At 41.8% G+C, this 23,822-nt stretch overlaps 1 protein-coding gene across 5 annotated transcripts in view; it reads left to right on the forward strand.

Moving 5' to 3' along the window:
- Window positions 1–23,822, forward strand: part of DEXI (Dexi homolog) — a 137,410-nt gene that overhangs the window by 45,901 nt on the left and 67,687 nt on the right. For 4 of the 5 annotated variants that reach the window (XR_011199073.1, XR_011199072.1, XR_011199070.1 and 1 more), the window contains one exon: window positions 8,296–8,402. The exons of the other annotated variant lie outside the window; for it this stretch is intronic. Coding sequence is in view for 1 of the 4 variants with exons in the window: in XM_069210168.1 (XP_069066269.1) it covers window positions 8,296–8,402 (107 nt within the window). In the remaining 3 variants the exon portion in view is untranslated. The remainder of the gene's footprint in view (window positions 1–8,295; window positions 8,403–23,822) is intronic. 5 annotated transcript variants of the gene reach the window in all.

Genomic DNA, 23,822 nt, shown 5'->3' on the forward strand with positions numbered 1-23,822 from the left:
TCATGAGGGTGTGATCTCATGCAAAAGAAGAGACACTTTGCCCCTGTGCCTTTGCCGTATTACAGGCTTGGGTGCAGAGATAATGGAGCTGTCATTAGGTGCTCTAACTGTATGCAACATTAGAGGTGCACAGCCTATGCAACCCCTCCGCCCCTACTGCCTGACTGCACCCTCTGGAAAGAGAAAAGGGGCCTAAGGGAACCCTCAGGTTTCCCAGTACTGGTGCATATGTTGTGTAGCCATTTTAGTTATAGCTCCATATATACATTATTTTAGCAAACTATGCCTGCGGCTGTGCACTTTACCCCAGACATATTTTATTCTGCTTCATTTATTATTTTAACAATAGCCACATTTGCAGCCTTGCTTTATTTCTCTCTATCTAGCTGTTCTTTGCCTGGGTAAGCACTGCGTTCTTAAACAAGACATTTCTTTCACTCTGTGCTTTTTCAAGGCTGCAGTAAGATAGGTTGCCGGTAAACGTGGTAACACTTTGTCTCTGGTGTTCATAGAAACATACACATCCTTACATAGGGACATTTTCTCAGAACATCAGATGTTTTATTATAAAAACACTTCACTGTCCTATACACGTTAGAGGGAGATTCCAGCCAGATGACCACGACTGTATGCTGATTGCTGAATGCTTTGCTATAGCTGCTTCTGTAGGCCACAGGCCTCTTGCTCAGGTATGAGGGATGATATGTTCCCAGGGGAACCTTAAGGGCCGAATTATAGCTTAACATGCTGTGCTCTAATATAGCCTTGTTAGGAATTATTTTAATGATTCTGGTGACAACATGGTAGCGTTATTTTTATGCTTTATTCTCCTTGTCACAAAGATGCATTTGCTTCATTAAAACCCTAATGAAACATATACTGCCTCTGCTTGTCCTTGTATATGTGAGACTAATGTAAATCAGAGAAACGTATGCGATCTGAGTTACCACGTTTTCCCTGTGGAGTCAATTGTGTCATGTGCTCGGCTGCCCAATCATCCCTGCTCTTGAGTGGAAATGATGGTGCTGCTAGTTAGCCGGAGCAAAACCCGGATTAGGCTGACAGGTGTCACCTGTAGTGGGTTAGACTCAGTCCCCCACACCGCAGGCGATTCTGCAGCTCAAATCCAGTAGTCTCATTAGAATAATGAGAGCCTACGCGGCAGAAAATATTGTTCGTTTGGATGACAGTAATACTCTGTCAGCACTTTGACCATCTAATGACTCAGTTGCTTTGCCTAATTTGTATATAGTAATTATCCGACCTCCGGGGGCACTGTGAGGCAGTGTATCAAAGCCTCTCTTTCCAGTCAAGGAGGCAGAAACGGTGGGACCCCTCACTTGGACACCTTTCCCATGGAGATGGTCGGCTAATAGAGCGAAGGCCCCTGCTTCTCCTCCATTAAGGACATGCTCCAGAAGCCCTACCCCTGCGTCCCCTGTGGGGAGACTCTCAGATGCAACCCCTTGCCAGGAGGCAAGCCCTGACCCTCAGGCCCCGGCAATCAAAAAGGACACCCTGCTTTTGCTTGCCACAGTGCCGGACCCTGTCCACAACAGTGTGGATCGCACAGCATGTACAGAGAATTTGGACCAGAATCAGGTGCTCCTAGCCGAGATGGACTACCTTGAAAACCGTTCCCGATGTAACAACATATGGATCAGATGCTTAGCGTCTACGGTTTCTCAAGCAGTCTTCAAAGCCCACGTCCAAGCCCTTTTTGTGCATCTTCTGCAACTAACCGAAGGCTAGCCACCACTTTTACTAGAGTTCATTATTTTCACATGAAGGAGACGCTCCTACAAGCTACCCAGACATTTAGAGCTGATCATGTTCCAGGGAGACATCTCCTTTTACCAAGATTTCTGCTCAAACTCTGACCCGCCGGACGGAGTTCAGGGATGTGACCCTACACCTACAACATAGCAAGATTCCATGTTGCTGGGGCTTACCACTCCTCCATGTCAGCTTCAATGATAAGTGGATCACGGTATGCAAGTAGCTGGAGGCCCGCGAGTTACTGTGCAGGTCTTCCCCCCACCCCTCCCCAAAAAACCTCGTGGGCCTCCAGCTACTTGCATACTGCATACCACAACAAAAGGGGAGGCTGCCATTTTCTGGCCACATGTTCAATGAAAAAGAAGGCTTGTAAGCGGTGGCGCTAGGCCGAAAAGAGACAGAACTCCGTTATCGGATGACGACACCCTGCCCTGAACGTATCCAGCTGTGTGAGAAGCCCTGGATGCATTCCACCCAGGTACACCAGGTTATATATATCGTTTCCTGCCAAACATTGAATCACCTATGTACATTTTGACTGAGTAATGGGTGGGGTGGCGGAAAGGGGGGGGCTCGTGGTACTTTAGGAGCCTGCACCTGCCTTTCTGGATTCTCTCATGCTTCCCTTATCTCTCCCTATTTTCTCATCCTGGGGATGACCTCACAGACCTGAGAGTGGCGAGGGGCTGAGCGTATCATCGGTTAATGGTTTACCCTTTTCTGTTGTGTTTTTTGTTGTGGTTTAGTTTATTTACCTTGTTGACACACATACACAATGAGTCCATAGGTGGCGGTACGGAGGCACATCTAGTATACTATACCATCCACGTAAGCGGGGATCCTTCAATGACCTGCTCTGGCGATTTATACACGTTATCTCCCTTAATCTCCAGAGATTAAACACCCCAAACATTAAACTCCGTTTTTTGGTATGAAATGTAGTAAACTTACACACAAATGTAAGTTTACCCTTGTTTATCAGGCCCTTCATTTTTCGTTTCCAATTTCAAATTCCTTTACATGTGAAGAGCATTTTAAAACCTTCAATTTACTTTCCTAAGAATCTGTACTTCATTCATTTCCACTAATATTTATTTTTCTAAACTGATGCGGACCCCGTGAGTAGGCTACAAGGCTTTACGAACGTCCAGGAGACCATGGACCACAGCTTAAAAACGACAGGATAACATAGATCATTTCCTTTGTCATCTTTATCCGAGTATAAATGTCCATGTTTGAAAATTATGAAAAATTCATGAAGTCTACCAAATGCCCTATTTTGTGCTTGTGAGCTGGCACTTCCCAAAACAGTGAAGAGCAAATGTACTACCACTGTGTTTACCACCTCGCTAGGATTTTACCTGCATAACTATTATTTTTAAGTTTAGGATGTTAAAGAGTTTAAAAATCAGCACAATGCTGTATTTTCCCCTTCGAAATGTAAAGCTAACAAAGCAAGATGTAAAGACATTACAGAAAAGGTATGGCAGTGAAATTTAAACCTTACCGAAATGATTTACCAAAGTAAACAGAGTGTTAATTTTGCCATGTTAAAAAGAATATGGAGTATTGTACATAAAACCTTATTCACGTATGGTCATTTCATAGCCTGAAAGCTTTAAAAAATGGTCTGTGTGGCCGGTATTTTTTCTGAGAAAGTTGAAACCCTAACTAGCATGAGGAGTGAGGTCTCTGGTTCTTAAAACCTAAAAAGGAGTGCGTTTGCCATACTCATTTCGGCCACCAAAAGACCTAATTGTGTGCCGGCCATCCTACCTCCATCTCTGTTTAAGGCAGCAGATTTATATTTCTGGAAAATGGATTGAACACAAGATGCTTATTTTCTTAACTTTCATTGCTGTTTTCAATATGCGTAAGGGTTAAACTATCTGTTAGTTAACTTCTTATTTTTGGTGATCCCTGTAGGAAAACTTCTGTGCTGACTGACCTTAGAGCTTTGTACCTCACAACAGTTGAGTGGATCACTGTGGTTCAAGAAATGGTAGATCTAAATCAAAGATTTCATATTTGTTTTAGTTCAAAGCTGAGGACAGCAGGAAAAATGTGCCTACTTCTAGTGTTTGTGAAACAATTTTTTTCGGCATTTGCAGGCCTCGATCAGAAGCAAGCTTTCTTGCCTTTAGCAGCTTTGAGAAAATCACGTCAATAGTGTGTTAGGGATCCACCATTGATATTTACAAACAAACACCTTTAAATTCTGAAATATTTGAATAGCTGATGTGTAAACGCTTTGTAAATCAAATTGTGATTCTGTATCGGAATGCAGGGAAACAGCCTGGCAAAATTAGCCCAGGGAAACAACCCACACCAGTTGGGATCCACCCAAGATTACTTAAGGAATAAGCTTGCTCAGCTCGTCTGAAGCAGCACAGCCGGTTGTACCTGAAGCCCTGTCATGCTAGATGTCAGCGAAACCCACATCAGAGCACTTGCTTATTAGTTCTCCATAATGTTTCTAGCACCACCTGTGACATTTCTCTCGCAGATTCAATATTGGTGTGTGGCCGTCTGCCAAATATAATGACATCAGGTCCCTACAGTCCTTTGGCCCACCCAATCATTGCCCCCCAGTTGAAGCCTCACAACTGGGCTGCTTTTCCTGGTGCGTGTGCAGGACAGAGCTGCTTGTCCTCAGGTGAGATGGAAAAGCCTGATGTATGAAATACTGAACCTGTGACATGTAAGGAGCCATGGCTTCATGTCCCCTGGTACTTGGTGGCCTCCAATGGAAGAGATGATGACATCAGACTGAGGTAGCTAGTGTGACATTAGTGGATGCCTCCCCTTGCATGTTGGATGGCATTCTCTGTGATGTCTGGACTTGGAGCCTGGTGGCTACGAATAATCAAGATTCAGTCTCTTCCCCTTCAATCTTCAAATATGTGGCAGGCATCCAAACATCAATGGCACTCTTCCAGTTTACAGATGGACCTAAAATAAAGTTGGTACAGCCTGAGCAAAAGTTAAGTGTCATCTGAATAGAAGAATACTAGAGCGAACAAGTTCACTTACCAGTCCCACACACATATTGAAGAGAATGGGTCAAATGGCAAGTCACTAAAACGAAAAATGGGTTGATAGTAGTGATGAAATTGGAAATATTTTGTTGACTGAGTTCCTAAACATGAAGGATGAATTCAAAGATTTAACATGAAAATGATTTCAAGTGTGCTATTGTGGCTGCCTTTGCTCCCTTCACAATCTCAGGTCCACAAATAGAGAATTTCCAAAAGAACCTGTATACAAAACCTAGATTTTTAAAGTCTCTAAACAACCACGAAACCACTTCCAGGTCTTATGTCTGTTTATGGGAGTCTTCCAGTTCAGTCTGTTCTGGGTCTGAAAGTCTTCAAGAAGCATTACCTGTCCCTCCCTCTCCCCCCCCAAATAGATATAGAGACCAACAAGAAGTCTTCTGGTCTTGCCTAAATAAGTGAATGCTAATCTCATGGTGGCTACAGTCTTCACATATGGCATGAATTTGATTGCTTCGTATTCTGAGGCCCAAGGATATTGGCAAAATGACTGCTGAGCCAAAGTTGCTGATGTCAACAGGCCTCATGGACATTGCTGCAAGGCCCATGAACACAAATCTTTTCACATACTGGCAGGAGTGATTGAGGTGTTTGTATCTAATCTGTAGACCCAGTACAAAGTTATCCACATTCTGCGTGATTGTCAGTTGAGTGAAAAAGGTTATTTCAATGTGCTGAGCAGCAGAAAACTAGCACTCTCATGGCCATATCACTAAGTTGTATTAAAGCTTTCTGACCATTTCTCAGTCCTTCCAGCAATCCAGTGCTTTTCTGACTCCTAGTGTAAGGGCCACTCTTCTTCCCAAAGTCTCCAGCCACCGCCATTTCTGTGAGCTCACTGTAAAAGTAGAAACATCTTCAGAATCTTGATGTTGTCAGCAGGCATGACCAGTTGAGGCCACCATTTCCTCCAGTAGGACTCAAAGAACCTTTGACAAAAAGGGAAGACCCCTCCCTTTAGAAGCCATAGATCCCATTCTCTCGGACGTTTACACCATTACCATTTCAACTAACGCTTGCTAAAACACAGAAGTTTATGTCCACACAATACTGTATCGACATGATTTAAACAGGTTTTTTCCCATTCATAAATTCAAGATGCTTAATCTACCCAGGCCTTGGCACATTGTGCCCGTCCAGCTTGATGACAAAGCTCAAAGACTGCCTTAACTGGGTGCTGTCCTTCTTCCTCACCACAGAAGTATTCACAAAATATATGGAACTTCAGTGGTTTATCACTGCCTGCAGAGGGCTCCCATAGAGGGGTTGTCTTCGTCCTATTTAGTCCTGCATGTCTGAACAGTATTTACATTTTTGGCTTCTGGTAAGCTTTTCAAAATCCTATTTGATTCCATTGAAAAAAGATTCCATTTGACAGTGGCCATTCTGGTTTAGTAGACCTGCTTAATCTAAAAGAAAGTGTCCACTCTAGCCTAGAGCGAGTCTACCATATGGTGTTGCCACATTATTCCCTATTCTAGTGTGCAGAAGGTGGAAATAATGCCATGTTTATTAAATACACCACTCAGCAATAGTGTGTTAATTGGATGCGATACCAACATATTTGGAATAAAATCCATTGTGTTTGCTGTAGCACATATTGAATAAACACTATGGGGCTGATTATGAGTGTAAACCGTCTTCCGAACTTCCAAAGGGGACGCTTCCGCCATAGTGGCACCCTCGCCGCCGGCCCAGTAAGAGATTCCCGCCTGGTCAGTGGGCGAAAACCTGAGTTTCTGCCTGCTGGCCTAGCGGGAAACAGCCTAGAGCATTGTCTCCGGCTCGTAAAGAGCCATCGGCAATGCTGTAGAGCGCAGGGTGCACCAGCACCGTCGCAAAGTTCACTGTCTGCAAAGCAGACAGTGAACATTGCGATAGTACAGGGGTCCCCCGGGGCCTCCTGCACCCGTTCTCTGCCAGCATTTTCGTGGCGGTGCTACTGCCATGAAACCGCTGGCGGAGAAGGGGGTTGTAATCCCCAGGGCATCGCTGCTTGCAGCACTGCTCTGGCAGATTAGGACCGCCACAACCGCCAGACCGCCGGGATTTCCGATACTGGCAGAGCTGGTTGTTCCCTGGCAGCCCAGCCTTTGGAATGAGGTTTGGATGTCTCTCGGACTTGTAAAGAAATAATCCAGTGAATATCTCAAGAAACACCGATCTTTAAAGATGTCTCATTGTCTGAGAGAGTAGAAAGGTTGGAGGAGTGGGCCTATGGGACGGGTAGTGCTTTGAGACCTTCACTACCGCTCCAGCCGTTAAGCAGCACTAAAGTGGGGCGGGGGGGACAGATAGCCGAGAAGGTGGGGATTTATTCCAAATACTTTATGAACATCCTTTCAAACTCGTCGCTCCATCAGCCCTCCCATCTGTTTAATTTAATATGGATAGTGGGTGATATGTATTTGACACCCAAAGAGCATCTTTAGCCAGAGCCAGGCCTTGCTTTTTGGCTACCAGCATGTTGATTTTTAAGCAAGGCTCAGCCGCACAGTTGTCTTTTATGTATTGTAATTGCTCAAAAATATACACAGTGGGTCTAGAGGAGTGTCAATGTCTCACATAATGCTATTGGCTGCTTAGAGTATTATTCGACCGTCTATAAAGTGGGTGTATTGGAGTGCTTGACGGAGTATTTTCCATTTCAAAATACACTGAATCATCACACATTTATTTATTTTATAGATGCATTGTATACAGAAAATAATATATTTTTGTTTTATTCATTGCAGCAGGTCTTTCGTTAATGTTTTTGTCAGGAGCTGGAAGCCACATATTTGTAATAGTAAATGAAGCACTACAAAGCTTACGATCCAAGGTTTGTTGGCTTCAAAAACAGGTCTGAATAGAAGTCCTCATGACACAGGACCTGTTGGCAGCAATGATTTGCCTGCTGCAAATCCCTCAATAGCTCTAATACACATTTAATGACATTCCTCAAGTCAAATCTGTTGCTTTTAACATCAAGACGCAAATCACAGAAGCAGCTAAGTGGCTTCATGCACTTGACATTTTAGCCTACAGCATATTGTACTCTGGGTCTCTGGAATAACATTGTAAATGTAGGCTTAAATTCTAGCATACAAGGAACTGTTAGTTAAAATATTCTTACTGGCATATGTTATCACTCCTGACATAGGGCTTCGTGGCAGCTAGGGCAAATTTAGCATGCAGTTTGTAGCTCACGCTCCTCACACCTCTGAGCGATTGCCGATTGTAAAGATATCTGTTCAGGGCCTCACAGAAATCCTGTAGTGTCTCCTACAACTACCAGGGAAAAATCGATCTTGTGCAAAAAAAGAAATTCGGTCAATTTTCGCAACTTTAACCTTTCCACCTCGGCCCATGCTTGGACTTTTCTTTACAAGCATTTACCAGGGTGACACCTTAACAATAAATGTTGTATTGTTGCCTATGAACTCTTCCATTCAGTCTCGTATCTCGATTTTTGTTTTAGGTTGGAAAATGCAGTGTTGGCAGTCTTCCCCATGCGTGACACCCTCTATTCTGGACGTTTCAACCAACAGCACTTTGTGTTCTCGAACTTGAAGTTTTGCTTTCCAAGTAAGGTGGCCACTTCACCCTAAGTCATTGCTGACACTGGCTGTCTGCAATGTTGAACTTTTCACCTGTAAATGATTGATTTCAACTGGTCAGGCTAATTAGTTCAGTGGAAGTAACACTCGGAATGGTTTAGAATAGCACAGAAAAGGGCAGGACGGGAAGCAATGTCCATATTAGATGAGAGGGAGGTGGCTACTGTATTTCTACATCAGAAGTATGTCCTCTCATGTATTGTGGCTAAGTGCTGATAAATAAAGGGACAGATCTCACGGATGTTAAACATGCCATCTTGGCTCTTTGCAGTTTTGAGAGTGGAATACAATCTCTTCTGATATCACAATATGTTTGAAAACAAAAACATATGACCGGGGTTTATAACCTTCATAGGTTCACAGAGAAAAAACTTTCTTTGTACAACAGGTTTAAACTTCTGTATGCTTTGCTAATAGTTAATTTAGGTTCACCGTATGATTACATGTCAAACACACAATTTATCCAACTCTCCTTTACTGGACCTCTTTGGTGTGTGCGGAAATTTGTTGTAAAAATTGAGTTGTTAATTAAAGGGGGGTTATTACACACCTTAAACAACAAAACCAACCCTTCTCAGAACGAACCTGTGAAGTCATTGATTTAGCCTGAGCTCAACCTTGTAGTTACTATGCCACAGAGCAGACAGGTTTAACATAGAGACAATGTGCAAATTATTTATGCAGTATCAAAACAATAATAACGTCAAAAACAATAAACAAAAAATTCCCCAACTGATTTAGAGTACTAAAGTACATTGTTTAGTAAATTAAATGAAACTAAAATGACAAGAATTCAGTAAGTGAAACCGGAGTCAGGAAGTTTTAAAGACTGAAATAACAATATTGGTAAAAGGTTTCATGCTACAGCCTCTGTCAACTGGTTTCAGAAAACTGGGACCTAGGTGTGATTTGTGGCCATGAAGGAGCTCGGGTCAGATACAGAAACCAGGGTCAACCAAATCAGAAGTTTTACCATGTGACTTAGTCTAAAAAATCAAAGTCCAAAATCTTCAGTGGGACAAGGCAGCAGCTCTAACTGAGCAGGTATCCACAAGGTCGGAGAGTCATTGGAGAAGGTCACTATTAAGTTGTTTGTCTTTAGCTGGAAAGCTCTGAAGGGGAGACATTTGAATTATATGGCCCATAGAGGACACTCATCAGCAAGACAGTTCGTGCCTTTGCCTGGTGACAATTTCTTCATTCACATTTAGTCACTTTTTTTGGAGCTTGGATTATTCTGGTGAGGCAAGGCTTCAGGTTGTAGCCAAAGAGGGCTCCAAGAGGTGGATTCCTTTTCTGCGAGGTCCAGCTGAATCAGATTTACTGCTGCAAAAAAGCTTCGAGCAGGAGAAGCCTAAGTCTCTAGTCCAGCTTTAGTGCACCCTGGTGTGAATGGCTTGGCAGGTTTGTTAAGGTCCCCCTTGTGAGCCAAAAGGTCTCTTAGTTCTATGTTTTCCAGGATTATAGGAGAAGTCCAGCCTGATGCCATCAAGGGTTCCGGGACCTCAGAAAGAACACTTGGGGTCTGACTTGCTCTATTAGATGCCAGCAGAAGTGTCTAAAGCACTCCAGTTGGGACTGGTCATCTTGGCAGTTGTAGGAAATGCCTTTTGTACCTTGTGTCCCTGTAGTTTGAACAGGTTGTCAGCCTTATGATTATCAAATTGCGCTTCTTTGTCCTGGGTACAAGAGGTAGCAGTCCTTCAGAGCTCCTCTCAGGCCACACACAGCAGGTTCAGTCCTCTTCTGATCATTCTCAGATTCAGTAGTGTTTTGAGTATTCTAAGTAGGGTACTGGGATGTCCATTTATGCCTGGCACCAAATTATGGGTCTGTGTTGACACTTGGTTCCTTCCTGAGGAATGGGTTAGAATTTTCAAGGGGCTTCCCTACGTACTTTTGTGGCATTTCCTTGAGCCTTAGTGTAAACAGTTCCACAATATTCCTCTCTGCCTAAATCCAAGATGGCGGAAGCCTTCTCTTTTTGTGCAGAGCATACATGCCCACTCCAGAGGAGTGGCCAAGGAAATGTGAATCCCCTCCTCTGTTGTCACTTCAAACTAGTTCTGGGTTATCTCCTTCCTCACTGGGTTTGGAGTCTCACTGACTGTGTGAACAAGGAATGGACCCGTGCAGGTGTCATCTGACATCTGTCTCTGACAGTGGAGGTCTCCTTGAAGTTAATTACGTTCTTGTCTTTCCAAAATGATTATCCTGCTCAAGGAGCAGATTAATCTGCCTGCACCCAGGGTCTTGACTTCTACTGTGGGAACAGTTTTCATACCTCTTTCAAGGTTGAACAATTAGAGGGCTGCAGCTGGAGGCTAATGCAAATTAGGATCCAGGAGCATTAGGCTGGCGAAAGATATATTTCTAAAAGTAACTTTTCCTTAATATTCATTAGAAGTCCAACTTCACTACTGAAATTGACTTTTAATAAATGTTACAAAGAGTCCAAGAATGACATTTCTTCTTAGACATTGATAACAACTGTTGCTACAGTGAAAATAGATTGTGGGGCATAATCACTGTGAGGACACGTATAACATTATATTTCTACTTGTCCCACTTTTAAATAACATGCACCCTTTCTTACGGGCAGTTAAGATTGAAGGAAGGTTTAGATCTGTCAGGAGGATTTATTTTTACAGGTCGAGTTGGACCTGTAAAAAGCTGCCTTAGTCAGGCTTCTGTTGTATGCCTGAAGCCATGGGTTACATTACCACTGGAGTGGGTGGCACAATAGGTGCTGCAGTCCATTAGTGACATTAGCTTACAGACACAGGATATAATTTGTATCATATACTAGGGATTTATAGGTAAATTAAATATATATGCCAATTAGGATTATTCTGATATCATTATGATAAAAGGAGGAACACATGCCCTTTACTGCTGGTTCGGTGTGGTAAAGTGCACAGAGTTCTACAGCCAGCTAAAAACAGATAGGGCAAAAATCTGGGGGTACACCATGTAAATGGTGGTAATTTCCTACCCTTGCTGTCTTCGTGAACGCAGTACCTGCTCTTTTAGCTTGTGATACAATAACCAATGTTGTCCTTGAGTTTCTATTGTTTTAAAATGTACTGTTTGTTACTATATTTCTTAAAATGTTTTCGGAAGGACATGGAAAATCTTCACATTTCCTCTATAGCTGTAATTTAAGCCTAAACAGTTTGGACTTGTGGTACTCTCCCAATACCTTTTACATTCCACCATTTAGAGGGAATGGTACAGCCATTGTTCTAGTTCTGAACATTTTTGAATAATGAATGCACAAAGTGATATCCTGTACCCTTTTAGTGTGAGCGTTGCAAACACCCTGAGGGTACCTGTCAAAGAGGCTACTCAAAAATGAACACAAATATTTACTTTTCTGCAAAAATGGAGCATTCTAAATGGGAAATGAATGCTAGTTGCAGAGGACAGTCCCGCCTCCTTTTTTCTTCCTTTATTGTAGTGCTCTTGGGTCAGTGCATATGGTTGCAGGCCTGAGGTTATAAGGGTTCCACAGTAGTGTGGGAAAAAAAATCAGGATGGGATACAAGCATCAATGTCACATCACTGAATTCATAAGGTTTGTGAAAAATCCCAAGTGTCGCCCAAAAACAAGTGTTGCAAATGAGTCATGCCCATTCAGCAAGAGAGTGTTAAGGGAGCGTTATGTAGCTGGTGGTGCATTTTGGAGACCACATTTGCAAATAAATTACTAAAACATTGCGCACCATCATGTACCGTCAGGACATTTTCCATAGAATTGGCCACAAAATGTGCACTGACATGCAGTTTTACTAATAAAACTATATAGCATACAAATGATGTGTGGGAATTGGAGTTCAGCAAATATTTACCATTTGCACATCATCAAGTAAACTGCCTTAATTTGTTTTGATACTATTAACATCCATGTTTTAATCACACTTCAAAATTACAATCTGTTGTGTATTAGAAAAAACACAAACATCCTGCAGCCTTTTGTTTCACACTCCCTGTACCTCATCAATATTATTAGAAAGTTCACTTTAGAAACTCCTCCAACTTTCCTATCAGAGAAAGAAAACACAATCTCCATGTTAAAAGACTAAGCAGCAATTTGTCAGAAAACATAGCCGGACATTTGACCTCTGTCTTTGAATGCACAACAAATGGGACAAGATAAAACACAATGTAAAGGCATGTTTATTGCTGATTCTCTTTCTGAAATCCAGCATAGTTATTTTGGGGAGGCTGCAGCACCCCCTGAACTCCTACCTCAAGAACCCATGCTCATTCCTTGCATGTAAGCAGCAGGTCCTGCTACATCAGACTCATTCTGCGGAGGGAAAACCTCTTTGAGCCTTATTGGCTAGATAGTGAATTTCTAAGGATGCATCATTGACTGTGATCGACAGTTGATAAATATCCAACTAACGAGCCTTGAAACTAAATGGATTTTTGCTGATGTGATGAATCCTGAAGGTAGAATCAACATGTTGCTACATTCTTTGCTAGGACTAAGCCTGTGGTTCTGCTAAAGTTATGCTTGCCTGTTCTGCTGCTGAATCTGCCATGGTTTAAGCCTATAGCTAGCTCAAGGTGCAATCCTGTTTCCACTCCACCACTCATGACCATACATGCAGGCAGCTGGAAAATTGACCAGCTATATAAATTTTGCAAACATCTACTGATCGTATTCCCAGGACCAGTCAAAGCAATGTGCTGCCAGAGAGATCCACTACTGAAAGGGCAGGTCAGATGGTATTGATGCAGTCTAGCAAGCACAATCCTCTCTTGACCAGCTTCTATTGTTTGTATCCATTTTTTTTCCCTTCCTTGGCCTTCCTGAGGATTGCAGTCCAGCACCACCTTTTGGCCTGACAGCCTCTTAGATCTACTGCACCCCCTGTGGCTATGTGTGAAAATCTTGGCCACCAAGGCTGTTGGCCTATGTGCCTCCCTGGTAGCCAGAAGGTTGTCACATGAATTCTTGATATACTGTCCCATTTCCTTTTATATGTACCATACAATTGTCACTGTGTTATGCTTTGTTTCATGTCATTCTAGCTGTTTGTGAACCTTTATAGTTGTAAACTGTTGAGACAGAAACCCTCAGATAATTAGCTATACAGAGCTGTGCTGCCCATACCTGTGTCTTTTTTCTGTTTGACCCTGTATTTTTCCTCCAGTACGTAAATTAGACAAGCTGACTTAGGGATGGCCTTTTATAAGGCTTTTAGGCCCCATAGCTAGGTCCATCTAGGGGCAGGAGACACCCAAAGTGAACTACTCTACCGAAGTGTATCTCTTGCCCTCTCTACTTCTGATGTTAAACACTGACACTGGTTGCAGCATAATTATATGGAAACAGGCCTTTTTACATATGTTCCTTTGAGGGAACAGCCTTTCGGCTTCCACTATGTAAACTTTTGTCTTACCCAGAGTAGCCAGATTCCTTTGCCCATTTCATGCATCTTAAATGGTTTATGCACATATGTTTGGTATGTGTTCAAGTGTTAAGTCTTAGGTAGCCGGGGCTGAGTGAATTGTGGAGTCCATCAGACTCCTCATGGATGACTGCTAACATGGTTGGCTGGCTTTTGTACGAGGCTGCCCAGCTCCATGCTGGATCTACACGTCACATTTTTACATTACTTTTACTGCTGCCTTGAGTACAGTTGTCCCTTGGGGTGGGTGAGGTAGCCACTAGCCCTTTTCAAGTAGCTAAAGTTCCTCTCCCAGAGTAATACCAGCCCCTCCAGTCTTCTTCCCATGATCTGAATGTTGGATCTGGCTACCTTTCGGAGGCCGATACATATTCTCCCTGGCCTCAATATCAGGGACTGATACACATTTTCACTGGACCAGCTCAAACCATACCACAATAGGTAGCCCGTCCCTTCAGTACACTTATGATGTGGTGGTCATGCCTCTCCAGGATTAGAGGAGGCCCCAAGATTCAAAAGATGTACGAGATCTGAGTGACCAGGTCTGGCTATAAGGACTAGGCCCTATACTTTGTTCCACGTTTCTCTTGACATACAAGGAGGAGCTGCACAACAGTGAAGCAGAGAATGGAGAAAGCCATTGCACTATGCATGCTCCAGGAGCGTGAGATTGTTCCTTACCAGCTATTCAGGAATCTTCAGTTACTGCATATTGCCTATCACTGTTGAAGGTGAGCTTAACTTTGTCCCGGCCCACCACACCACCCTGCAGTGGGGAGCATATTGCACTTTCTAGTTGCCTCTAGACATATTGAGAATTACTTCACTTTCACCCTGTGGTTTGGGGAATCTCCCAAATAGCTAAAGGATGTTGTTTGGATTCCCAAAACCACTGGAATTGTAATTGTATTTATAAAGCACTTACTACCCCTGACTAGGCGTCAAAGCACTTTTAGGTGAGTAGCACGATAATCTGGAACCCAAAAGGATTACTAGTGGATTAGTGTAGGGAAATGCGAGTTTTAATTTGAGAGGTGGACCTTTGAGTCTGCTAGTTGGATTGAATACATTAGTGGAGGAATAGAATAGAGAAGAATCTGGAAAGTGTTATTTGGTAGATGATACTTGTAAAATGAGGTTTGGGAAGAGTAAAAGGGAGAGATGGAGGAGGGAAGGGTCTGTAGAAAGGAATTAGGGAGGTCATAGTAGAATGACGTTTGGGATGAGTCAAAGGAGGGATACATGAGGGAAGAATTTAGTAGAGTTGTTTGGGAGATCATAGTAGTAAACTGAGGTTTGGGGTGAGCCAGGACGGAAGAGTCTAGGAAGAGTTATTTTGGATATCATAGTAGTAAAATGAGGTTTGAGATGAGTCGTAGATGGCAGAATATATATTGAGGGAGGTATAGGGTGAGACAGAAGAATTGTAGTTCTAGGCTCTGAGGTTCTGGATTTACCATCATTTGAACCCACCTGTCACTATCCCAAGAATTGCATACTTTCTGGGATGCTCCTTGTGACTCCTGTGCCCTTTAGTAGGTGCCACGTTCCTCGTAAGGGTCCCACCACCAGAATGTCTTTGCTGTGACCAATAATTTTTTAGATAGAGACTCCTAACCTTTTATTTCATGTCAGTGGGTATTTTTTGTCTACTGGCACTAAGACCAGGTGTTGCCTCCTACTATTAGTCCAGGGACGACTTATATACTGCACTGACACTAGACACCATCCCTGTACCCCAGGAGAGATTGTTGTTTTCTAAGACTGGGTGGACACTACATTCTTTAGCTGTGCCTCAGGAGGCAGTTTCTTGGGTCCAGGCAGGAGGATGGTAGCAAGGAACTAAAGCCCCATTAACATTTCTCCACCCTTAACTGAAACTAAATCACTAGAAGTCAAATGTAGTAGCATATTTCTCTTTGAAGTGTAGCAGCAGGAACTCTTAACTTATGGTGTATAACTAGGTGCAACTGTAATTTGTTGTTAGTGTTGTCTACGCCTGTATTTGCGAGAAACATTAGTTTTGGACACTACCTTCCTACCCAACCATTTAATTGAAGTTCGTGGCCATTCTGTTGCCTATAAGAATTTGAAAGAAAAAAATGTCAGCACTACAGAAACCTCTGTAGAAGTTTGTCATCGAGATGTCAGCAGTGTAAAGTCGATTAGTCCAGTAAAGGAAGAGAGGTCTATACCTCTCAGAGGTCCGCTCTGATCAAGGGGTTAAAGGAATCTGATCTGCAACTGAATTAACAACACTCAAATCATGAATCTTCCAAGGGCTGACATCACAGCCAAAACGTTCCACTGAAACAAGTGTAAATCGCACATCTAATTGGCAGCTGAATTCTTTCAAGTTACATCTGTATGTCCTTGGATCACTCCAGAGCTCAGGAACGTAGAGGAGAGTGTAGTATTGTTTTTATTGTAAATGTTATTTCTCGTTCTCTCTTAATTTGTTGTACCTCTTTTTCCTCTAATTTCCCCATTCCTATTGTCTTATGTATATTGTTATCTACCAGCTGCCCCTGCTCCAGCAATTGTACTAGCTGGAATGTTGGAGAGATTCTCTGCGGTTGTGGATGGAGCTGGAAGCAGGAGTGGCTGGAGTTTCTGTGCCACTTAACTTGATGAAATAGGGAAGACGTTACATCCATATTTGGTGTGATTTCCTTGTTAACACTTCAATTTTTTGCCACGGGGATGGGATATTAAAGAAGCAAGGCGAAACTCCAACACTCAAGAGGATTGGATTCCCAAGGTACAGAGTTTCCGTTTCAATTCTTATTTCTCCTCTTCCTCTACAATCAAGATTTTTTTTTGGGGACTTTGTGTACTTAGTATAGTGTACTCTGTATTTTTTTTTCGTGTTTCCCTGTTATTGGGACCTATTTTCGCCAGTACGGCGCACGAACGTTTAAGCGTCTGGCTCCCATGCCAACGCATTTCTTGCTTCACACGTTCCGCGCACTCACTTGGAGTTTGTTGCTAAGCAACAGTTTCTTTCTCTCGCTTCCTTCGATCGTCCTGCCCCGGACTTCAGAGAGTCGCTTCTCTGTCTCCGCCCGAGTTCCTGCTCTAGTGGCAAGAGTATACAGGACGTTTCCAGCTCCCGCTGTGTTTGTTTATACTTATACAGAACTATAAAAATAATATGAGGTGTTTTCTGCTAACTTCACTGTTACCCCTGTGCTTGTTTACAGTTAAAGTAAGTGGAACTTTGTATCCCTTACATCGTTTGTCTTCAAATCCCCTGTGTCAGCGAACATCATTCAGGGAGACTACAGATGTCATGTGTTTTTTTCTTCAAGTGCTTCTTATATAGTACACATACTCATTTCTTTTTCTTTTTTCTCATTTTTGCACTGCGTTCTTTGTTTTTTTGTTTTTTGTTTTTTTCCTTTTCTACTCATTGGACCCAGGACTTTAGTAACTTATTTTAAGGTATTTGTGGTTCTTTGAAGGAAGTCTTCAATTTTTGGAAACATGCAAAACATTTCCCCGCCTCCCTTCTTTTTGTCTCCACCTGGAGATCCTCCCATTCCATGGAATAAATGGATAAAAGTATTTCTTACGTATATTCAAGTTTGTGGCAGAAATTTATCAGCAGACAGGAAGACTTCTGTTCTTCAACACTGTCTTGGTGCAGAAGGTCAAGACATTTTGGAGAATTTACCTCTGATCAGCACTCCGGATGGTGCTGAAGGTGATACCAATTTAAATGAGTTTGAATTGACGCTTCTTAGATTGGACAGACATTATTTACCCAAGGTGTCAATTATCCTCCAAAGATATTACTTTGGGAAATGTAAGCAGAATGATACAGAAACTGTTGAAGATTTTGTAACAAATCTGCGGAAATTGGCTGTTCAATGCAAATTCGGTGACTCACTGGAAGAACGTATTAGAGATCAATTTATGTTGGAGTGCAGAAGCGATAAAATAAGAGAAGCTTTGTGGTCTAAAGGAGATCCTACGCTAGAGGAAGTTTTAATTGTAGCGAAACAAATTGAGCATTCAGAACTTTGTTTAGAAGATCTGAGGAAATCCAAAGGTGTTTCAAAAACAATTCAATTGGTAGAGACGAAGACTACATCAAAAGGACACCCTGGTGCAAAATCTAAATTATTATGTTTTAGGTGTAACTCTTCTTCACATTTAGCTAATAGGAGACTGTCCTGCTATCAATATTTTGTGTAAGAAGTGTGGCAAGAAAGGTCACTTTGCTAGATGTTGCAAGTCTATCGAAAGGAAAGTTGTGAAGGTGAATGAGATTGAGTATGATGGAAAAGATGATGATGATGGGAAACCTTTTGTGTTACAAATTGTAAATGATGTAAACTGTATAACCAATATGTTTGTGAGTACCCTATTGACATTGTGGAGGTTGACGGGGTTAAAGTTCCAATGATGGATTTGGGAGCAAAGTTGACTTTGATCTCGGAATCCGATTATTCTAAATATTTTATGAACAGAGTGACTCTTCATGCACCAGATGTTACTCCTTTCAGTTATGGTGGGAAACCTATTGGGTTAAAAGGCTATTTTGAGGCTAAGATAGCGTTCAAAGGTAATATGATTGAAGTTTATATTCCAGTTGTGGGGGGGATACCATATTAGGCTGGCCACATCAGAAATTGTTGAATATTATATTGAACTCGAATGCAGTTCCCCAAGTACAAGTGCAGAAAACCTGTAGTTGGGGTGAGGAACTCAAAAGAGAATTCCCTGAAGTTTTTGCCAACAAGATAGGTTGTGGCAAGGGATATAAGCACCTCATAGTGCTAAAGAAAGGTGCATCTCCAATCGCATGCAAAGTTAGAAACATTCCTTTCAGTATGAGAGACAAAGTGAAAGATGAACTTCAGAGGTTGGTGTCAGAAGGTATCATTGAGAAAGTTGAGGCTGCGGAATGGATTGCTCCAATTGTCGTTGCAACTAAAACAAATGGAGACATAAGGTTGTGTGTGGACTTATGAAATTTGAATAAGGTAGTCATTGAGGACAGGTTTCCCTTATCTAATATAACAGACATGGTAAGTTCTTTGGGAGATTTCTTCACTACCTTAGATCTCAGCTCAGCATATCATCAGGTACATTTATGTGAAGAGTCCAAGTTGATAACGTCCTTTATTACTCCTTTTGGGGTATTCAAGTTCAATAGAATGCCGTTTGGACTTTGTTCAGCTGCTTCGGTTTTTCAAAGGCTGATGAATGAGATACTTGGGATATGACGCGTGTGAAGTTCTTTCAAGATGATGTTCTTATTTTCACGAATAACATAGAACAACACAAAACATTGGTCAGGAAAGTACTTGACATTTTTCGTTTGAGAGGGATTACATTGAAGGGAGATAAATGTAAGTTCTTCAAATCAGAGATTTCGTATTTAGGCCGCAGAATAACTGGAGATGGCGTCAAGCCGAAGGAAGAACTAGTAAAGTCTATTATTGATCTAGCAGCACCTGAAAATAAGAGTGAGGTTCAGATTTTCTTAGGGATGGTGGAATTCTAAGCAAGATTTATCACAGATTTAGCAAAAAGAAGTTGTTCTATAAGGAGCCTACTTAAGAATGGTACCAATTTTGTTTGGGATTCTGAATGTCAAAAAGAATTTGATGACTTAAAGTTGTTTATCTTCTGCGCAATCCCTAAGCAGTTTCCAACCTGGTCTTCCCTGCTCCATTACCACGGATGACTCAGAGAAAGGTTTAGGTTGCGTCTTGAAACAATTCAATCATAACAAGACTAATACTATTGCTTTCACTTCACGTGGTGCAGAATGTAAGTATTCAATAATAGAGAAGGAGCCGTTGGCCATTTTCTGGGCTACAAAAAAATGTAAGCAATTTCTGTGGGGCACAAGATTTGAAGTTTGCATGGATTATAAACCTCTTTGTGAGAGAGATTTGTGAAAAAAAGGTGTAGACAGTGTCTCAGGTCGTATATGTAAGTGGATAGTTGGCTTACAAGACTACCATTTTGATGTGAAGTATGTTCCTGGATGTGAGAACAGAGCTGCAGATTGCTTATCCAGGCTGAGGAAGGAAGGATTGAGTGAGTGTGAAAATGTGGATTCTTGGTGGGTGGATGAGGAATTAAAGTTTGTGTTGTCACGAGCGGTTGTATTACTGAGGAAGAGTGGAAACAGGAGTTGTATGATGATGTAGATTTGTCACGTATCTAGGACTTGCTTTCTGCCAGAAGGTCCCTAGATCATGTTGAGTTTTGGTGAGCAATATAAGAAAATTTGGCACTAACTTTCTATTCAAAATGGTATGGTCTTAAGGGGAAGTAGGTTGAGCCCTCCAAGCAACTTGCGAGTGCGCATTATTGATCTTGCTCATAGTGGGCATCATGGCATTTGCAAAACTAAGGAATGGTGGCCTGGCATGGAAATGGCAATTGAAAGGAAAGTGCGGGATTGCTTGGAATGCAAAGTAGCAGACAAGTCGTTAAAAATTAGGACGTAACCAATGATGTTAGAAGAAGTTCCTAATGAAGTGTGGGAAGCGGTTTCAATTGACATATTGGGCTCGATAAATCGTGGGACACACTCAAAATACGTGGTGGTTCTCATGGATGAGTTATCTAGGTGGCCAGAAGTTATAATCTCCTCGGAGGTGTCTTCTTTGAGAGTGGTAGAATTTTTGATGGATGTGTTTTGTAGAGAGGGCAATCTGAGATGCATATTGTCTGATAATGGCGTTCAATTAACGTCCAAGAAAATGTGAGTTTTTGAGAAAAAGAGGTATTGTACACAAAAAAATGTGCTTTATACCATCCAGAAACAAATGGCATGGTGGAACTTTTCAACAGGACGTTGAAAGAAACTATACAGTTGGCGAATCAGTTGGGGTGTGATTGGGAGGAGATGATCAAAAATAAGGTTGAGGACTACCGGTTTATGCCTCACTCTAGTACAGGTCAATCACCATTTGTTATTTTCAGAAAACTTATTCCTCACACAATAATAGATCCACCATGGATCAAAGGCTATGCCAGGGAACGATTTGACTATGAGAAACAGAGAGATTTTGCTGTGAACAAACATTTGAGTTGTCAGGAGAAAAGAAAGCAAGTGTATGATGCGAGATAATCGGTGAGAGAGACACAGGTTGATGTGGGTGATTCTGTCAAAGTCAAGCTGCCAGGAAAAACATGTAGCGGACAGTCTCATTTCAGTAGAATTTTTAAAGTTATTAAGATAATTAAAGGAGCTGTTAAATTGGATGATGGACGAATATGGAATCTCAATAGAATTGTTACGATTAAATAGTATATATTTTGTTTTTTAATGGGGGAAGGTGGTGTAGTATTGTTTTTATTGTAAATATTATTTCTCGTTCTCTCTTATTTTTTTGTACCTCTTTTTCCTCTAATTTCTCCATTCCTATTGTCTTATGTATATTGGTATCTACCGGCTGCCCCTGCTCCAGCAATTGTACTAGCTGGAATGTTGGAGAGATTCTCGGCTGTTGTGGATGGAGCTGGAAGCAGGAGTGGCTGGAGTTTCTGTGCCTCTTAACTTGATGAAATAAAGAAGACATTACATCCATATTCGCTGTGATTTCCTTGTTAACACTTCAGGGAGTTCAGCATCCAGTCCATGATAGCCTTCTGTCCTTGGTAACATGTCTTCTCAGGCCCCCTTATCTCGTTGTGAAAATAGACCTACTTATTAACCAGGTTCTCCTACCATCACACCTGGAGCTTCGGAAAATATGCAATAAAACAAGCTTCACATACAAAGAACTTGGGCCTTTGCTCCGGCCAAACTAAAATAGACACAAATGCACATTCAATTTAAATTTCTTTCCACACATTTCTCATAATGAATATAAAATGGTTATGTAAATAACATTTCTAAAATGCTGTAACATAAACATTCTTGCATAATGATGATTAAATGCAATGTACATGAAACATTATACTCATACTTGCACTTTACCAAAATACATTTCAGGGCACCACATTATATGAAAGCCATTTACACATATTACATAAGAAAGTGATTACTCTTTTATTTTACATTCTAGGAAGCCTAATGGCACAGCCAAGTTATGCTTTCACCTACGTCACCTCTTTCAGTTAGCTCTAGGCTGCTACCCTGAGAGAGTATTTGGTTTTTCAATTTGGGTTCAACAATTCTGTGGCCCCAGGACAGAACGTCATTTGCCAACATTGAAGCCCGGTAACAGCCCTCTATGTCTGGACCCCTAGAAAAGGTCATCACTTGACACTTAAGCTCTACTGTGTATACAAAGGAACACTTTTACGCCGTAATGTTCGGATCCTTCGTCTTAACTGTAACTTCTGTTTTTAGGCTTTGTAAACCATATCAGTGTCCTGCCTTTGTCCTTCTGAGACCGGGGCTAGATAGGGCAGTGCCTGGGGTACAAGAGAGCAAGCCAAGGGTGGCATGGCTACCTTGTAACAACATCTGTGTGTTTTTCCACTGTGTAAGCCTAGCAGACTTTATATTAAAACTCTGAATTACAAAAGCTTGTTATGTTTGCAGAGAAGGTTTTTTTAATACACAGCAGTGACAGTGACAGTGCAACAGACCCATGTCATTAATGTTGCATAAGGCCTGCGTACGTTGTTTCTTGCTGCATATGCTGGTGCAGCACATTTTTTCCCTTACAAAGAAAACAAATAGGACACTGAATTATTTCAGTCGGAGATCATTGGATCTTTCCCGGCCTTGTGTACTCAAAAGAGACAGAGAGACTTCCATTTGGGACTCGAAAGATAATTATTTTACTTCACATCTTATTTATCTATAATCCTCATGCACCAAGAACCAATTTTGTGATCTATAGTGGTAGGCTACAAACAATGAAATTATTTGTTATAGGATGCTTCAGAAAAGCACGTTAGTCCTCTATACCTGACTTGACTTGTTAAGCACCTTTTGCGCTGTTAGTAACCTTTCTGTTCTATTTTTTACATACATTAAATGGAGAGTTTATAGAGCGGGGAGAGCAAGTCTGGAGTGTTAATGTCGAGGCGCACCCATTGACAAAGACAATAGTTTTTGCTTTTGTATAGGTAAAGGCTTTATCTCTATCTCTCTCTCGCTCTCTCGTGTCACACCTGGGACGAAAGGGAGAAGGGCAAGTCTTTTCAAGCTTTAGCTGCTAAAATGACTACCTTATCACTCCATGTCCTCAAGAACACTACTTAAAATCCTAGATTTTGCCAATTAGTTTATTGCTATCAGGTGTTTAGTTCAAGTCCGTCAATAAAAGCAAACCAAAACTACAAAAACTAGAGTGCATTTAGCTGCAGAGTAAAGTCTAGGATGGGAAACTGTCCCTGATGACACGAACTGAGGTGGACACCCATCTTTCTACCCAGAGCCATTTGGGTGTGGATATCTATGGCACTCTCCTTTACCCCAGCTCTTCCCCATCTCCTTCATTTTTAAAACCTACCCACTCGCCTTTGTTCTTTTAAAACTTGTCCTCCTCCCACTCTCCTCAACCTGCCCTCCCGCTTTCTTTTTATTATAAACCCCACCCTCTCCTGCTTTCAAGTTATTTCTAACCACCCCATTTCTCCCACCCACCTCTTTCAGTCTCAGTTTCCCACCCGTGCTGTTTTTTTTAATTTATTTTTTTACATGTTTTGCTGAATTGCGGGTTGCTATCAACATGGCTTAAAATTAAAAATAAAAAGATAGGAGGGGGCAATGACCTGGTCACTACTGGCCACTCCATAGCGCTACTGTACAACAAGTAAAAAAAACAATGACGAAGCCTATAGATTTTGCAAAGGTGAAACCTATTGACTTTGCTAATGCTTGTCTGGTTTTGAGAAGCTAAAATCAGAGCACGAAGTGGGTGGGATATGAGGAGCACGACATGCTCATACTTTTTTAATCTCACTAAAATAGTCCCCCTACTTTAAGTTAAAAGATAATCGTCCTGGGATGGTAAGTACCGACATTTGAGATGCCT

This window comes from Pleurodeles waltl, chromosome 10 (genome assembly GCF_031143425.1).
Source record: "Pleurodeles waltl isolate 20211129_DDA chromosome 10, aPleWal1.hap1.20221129, whole genome shotgun sequence".
NCBI classification, from domain to species: domain Eukaryota; kingdom Metazoa; phylum Chordata; class Amphibia; order Caudata; family Salamandridae; genus Pleurodeles; species Pleurodeles waltl.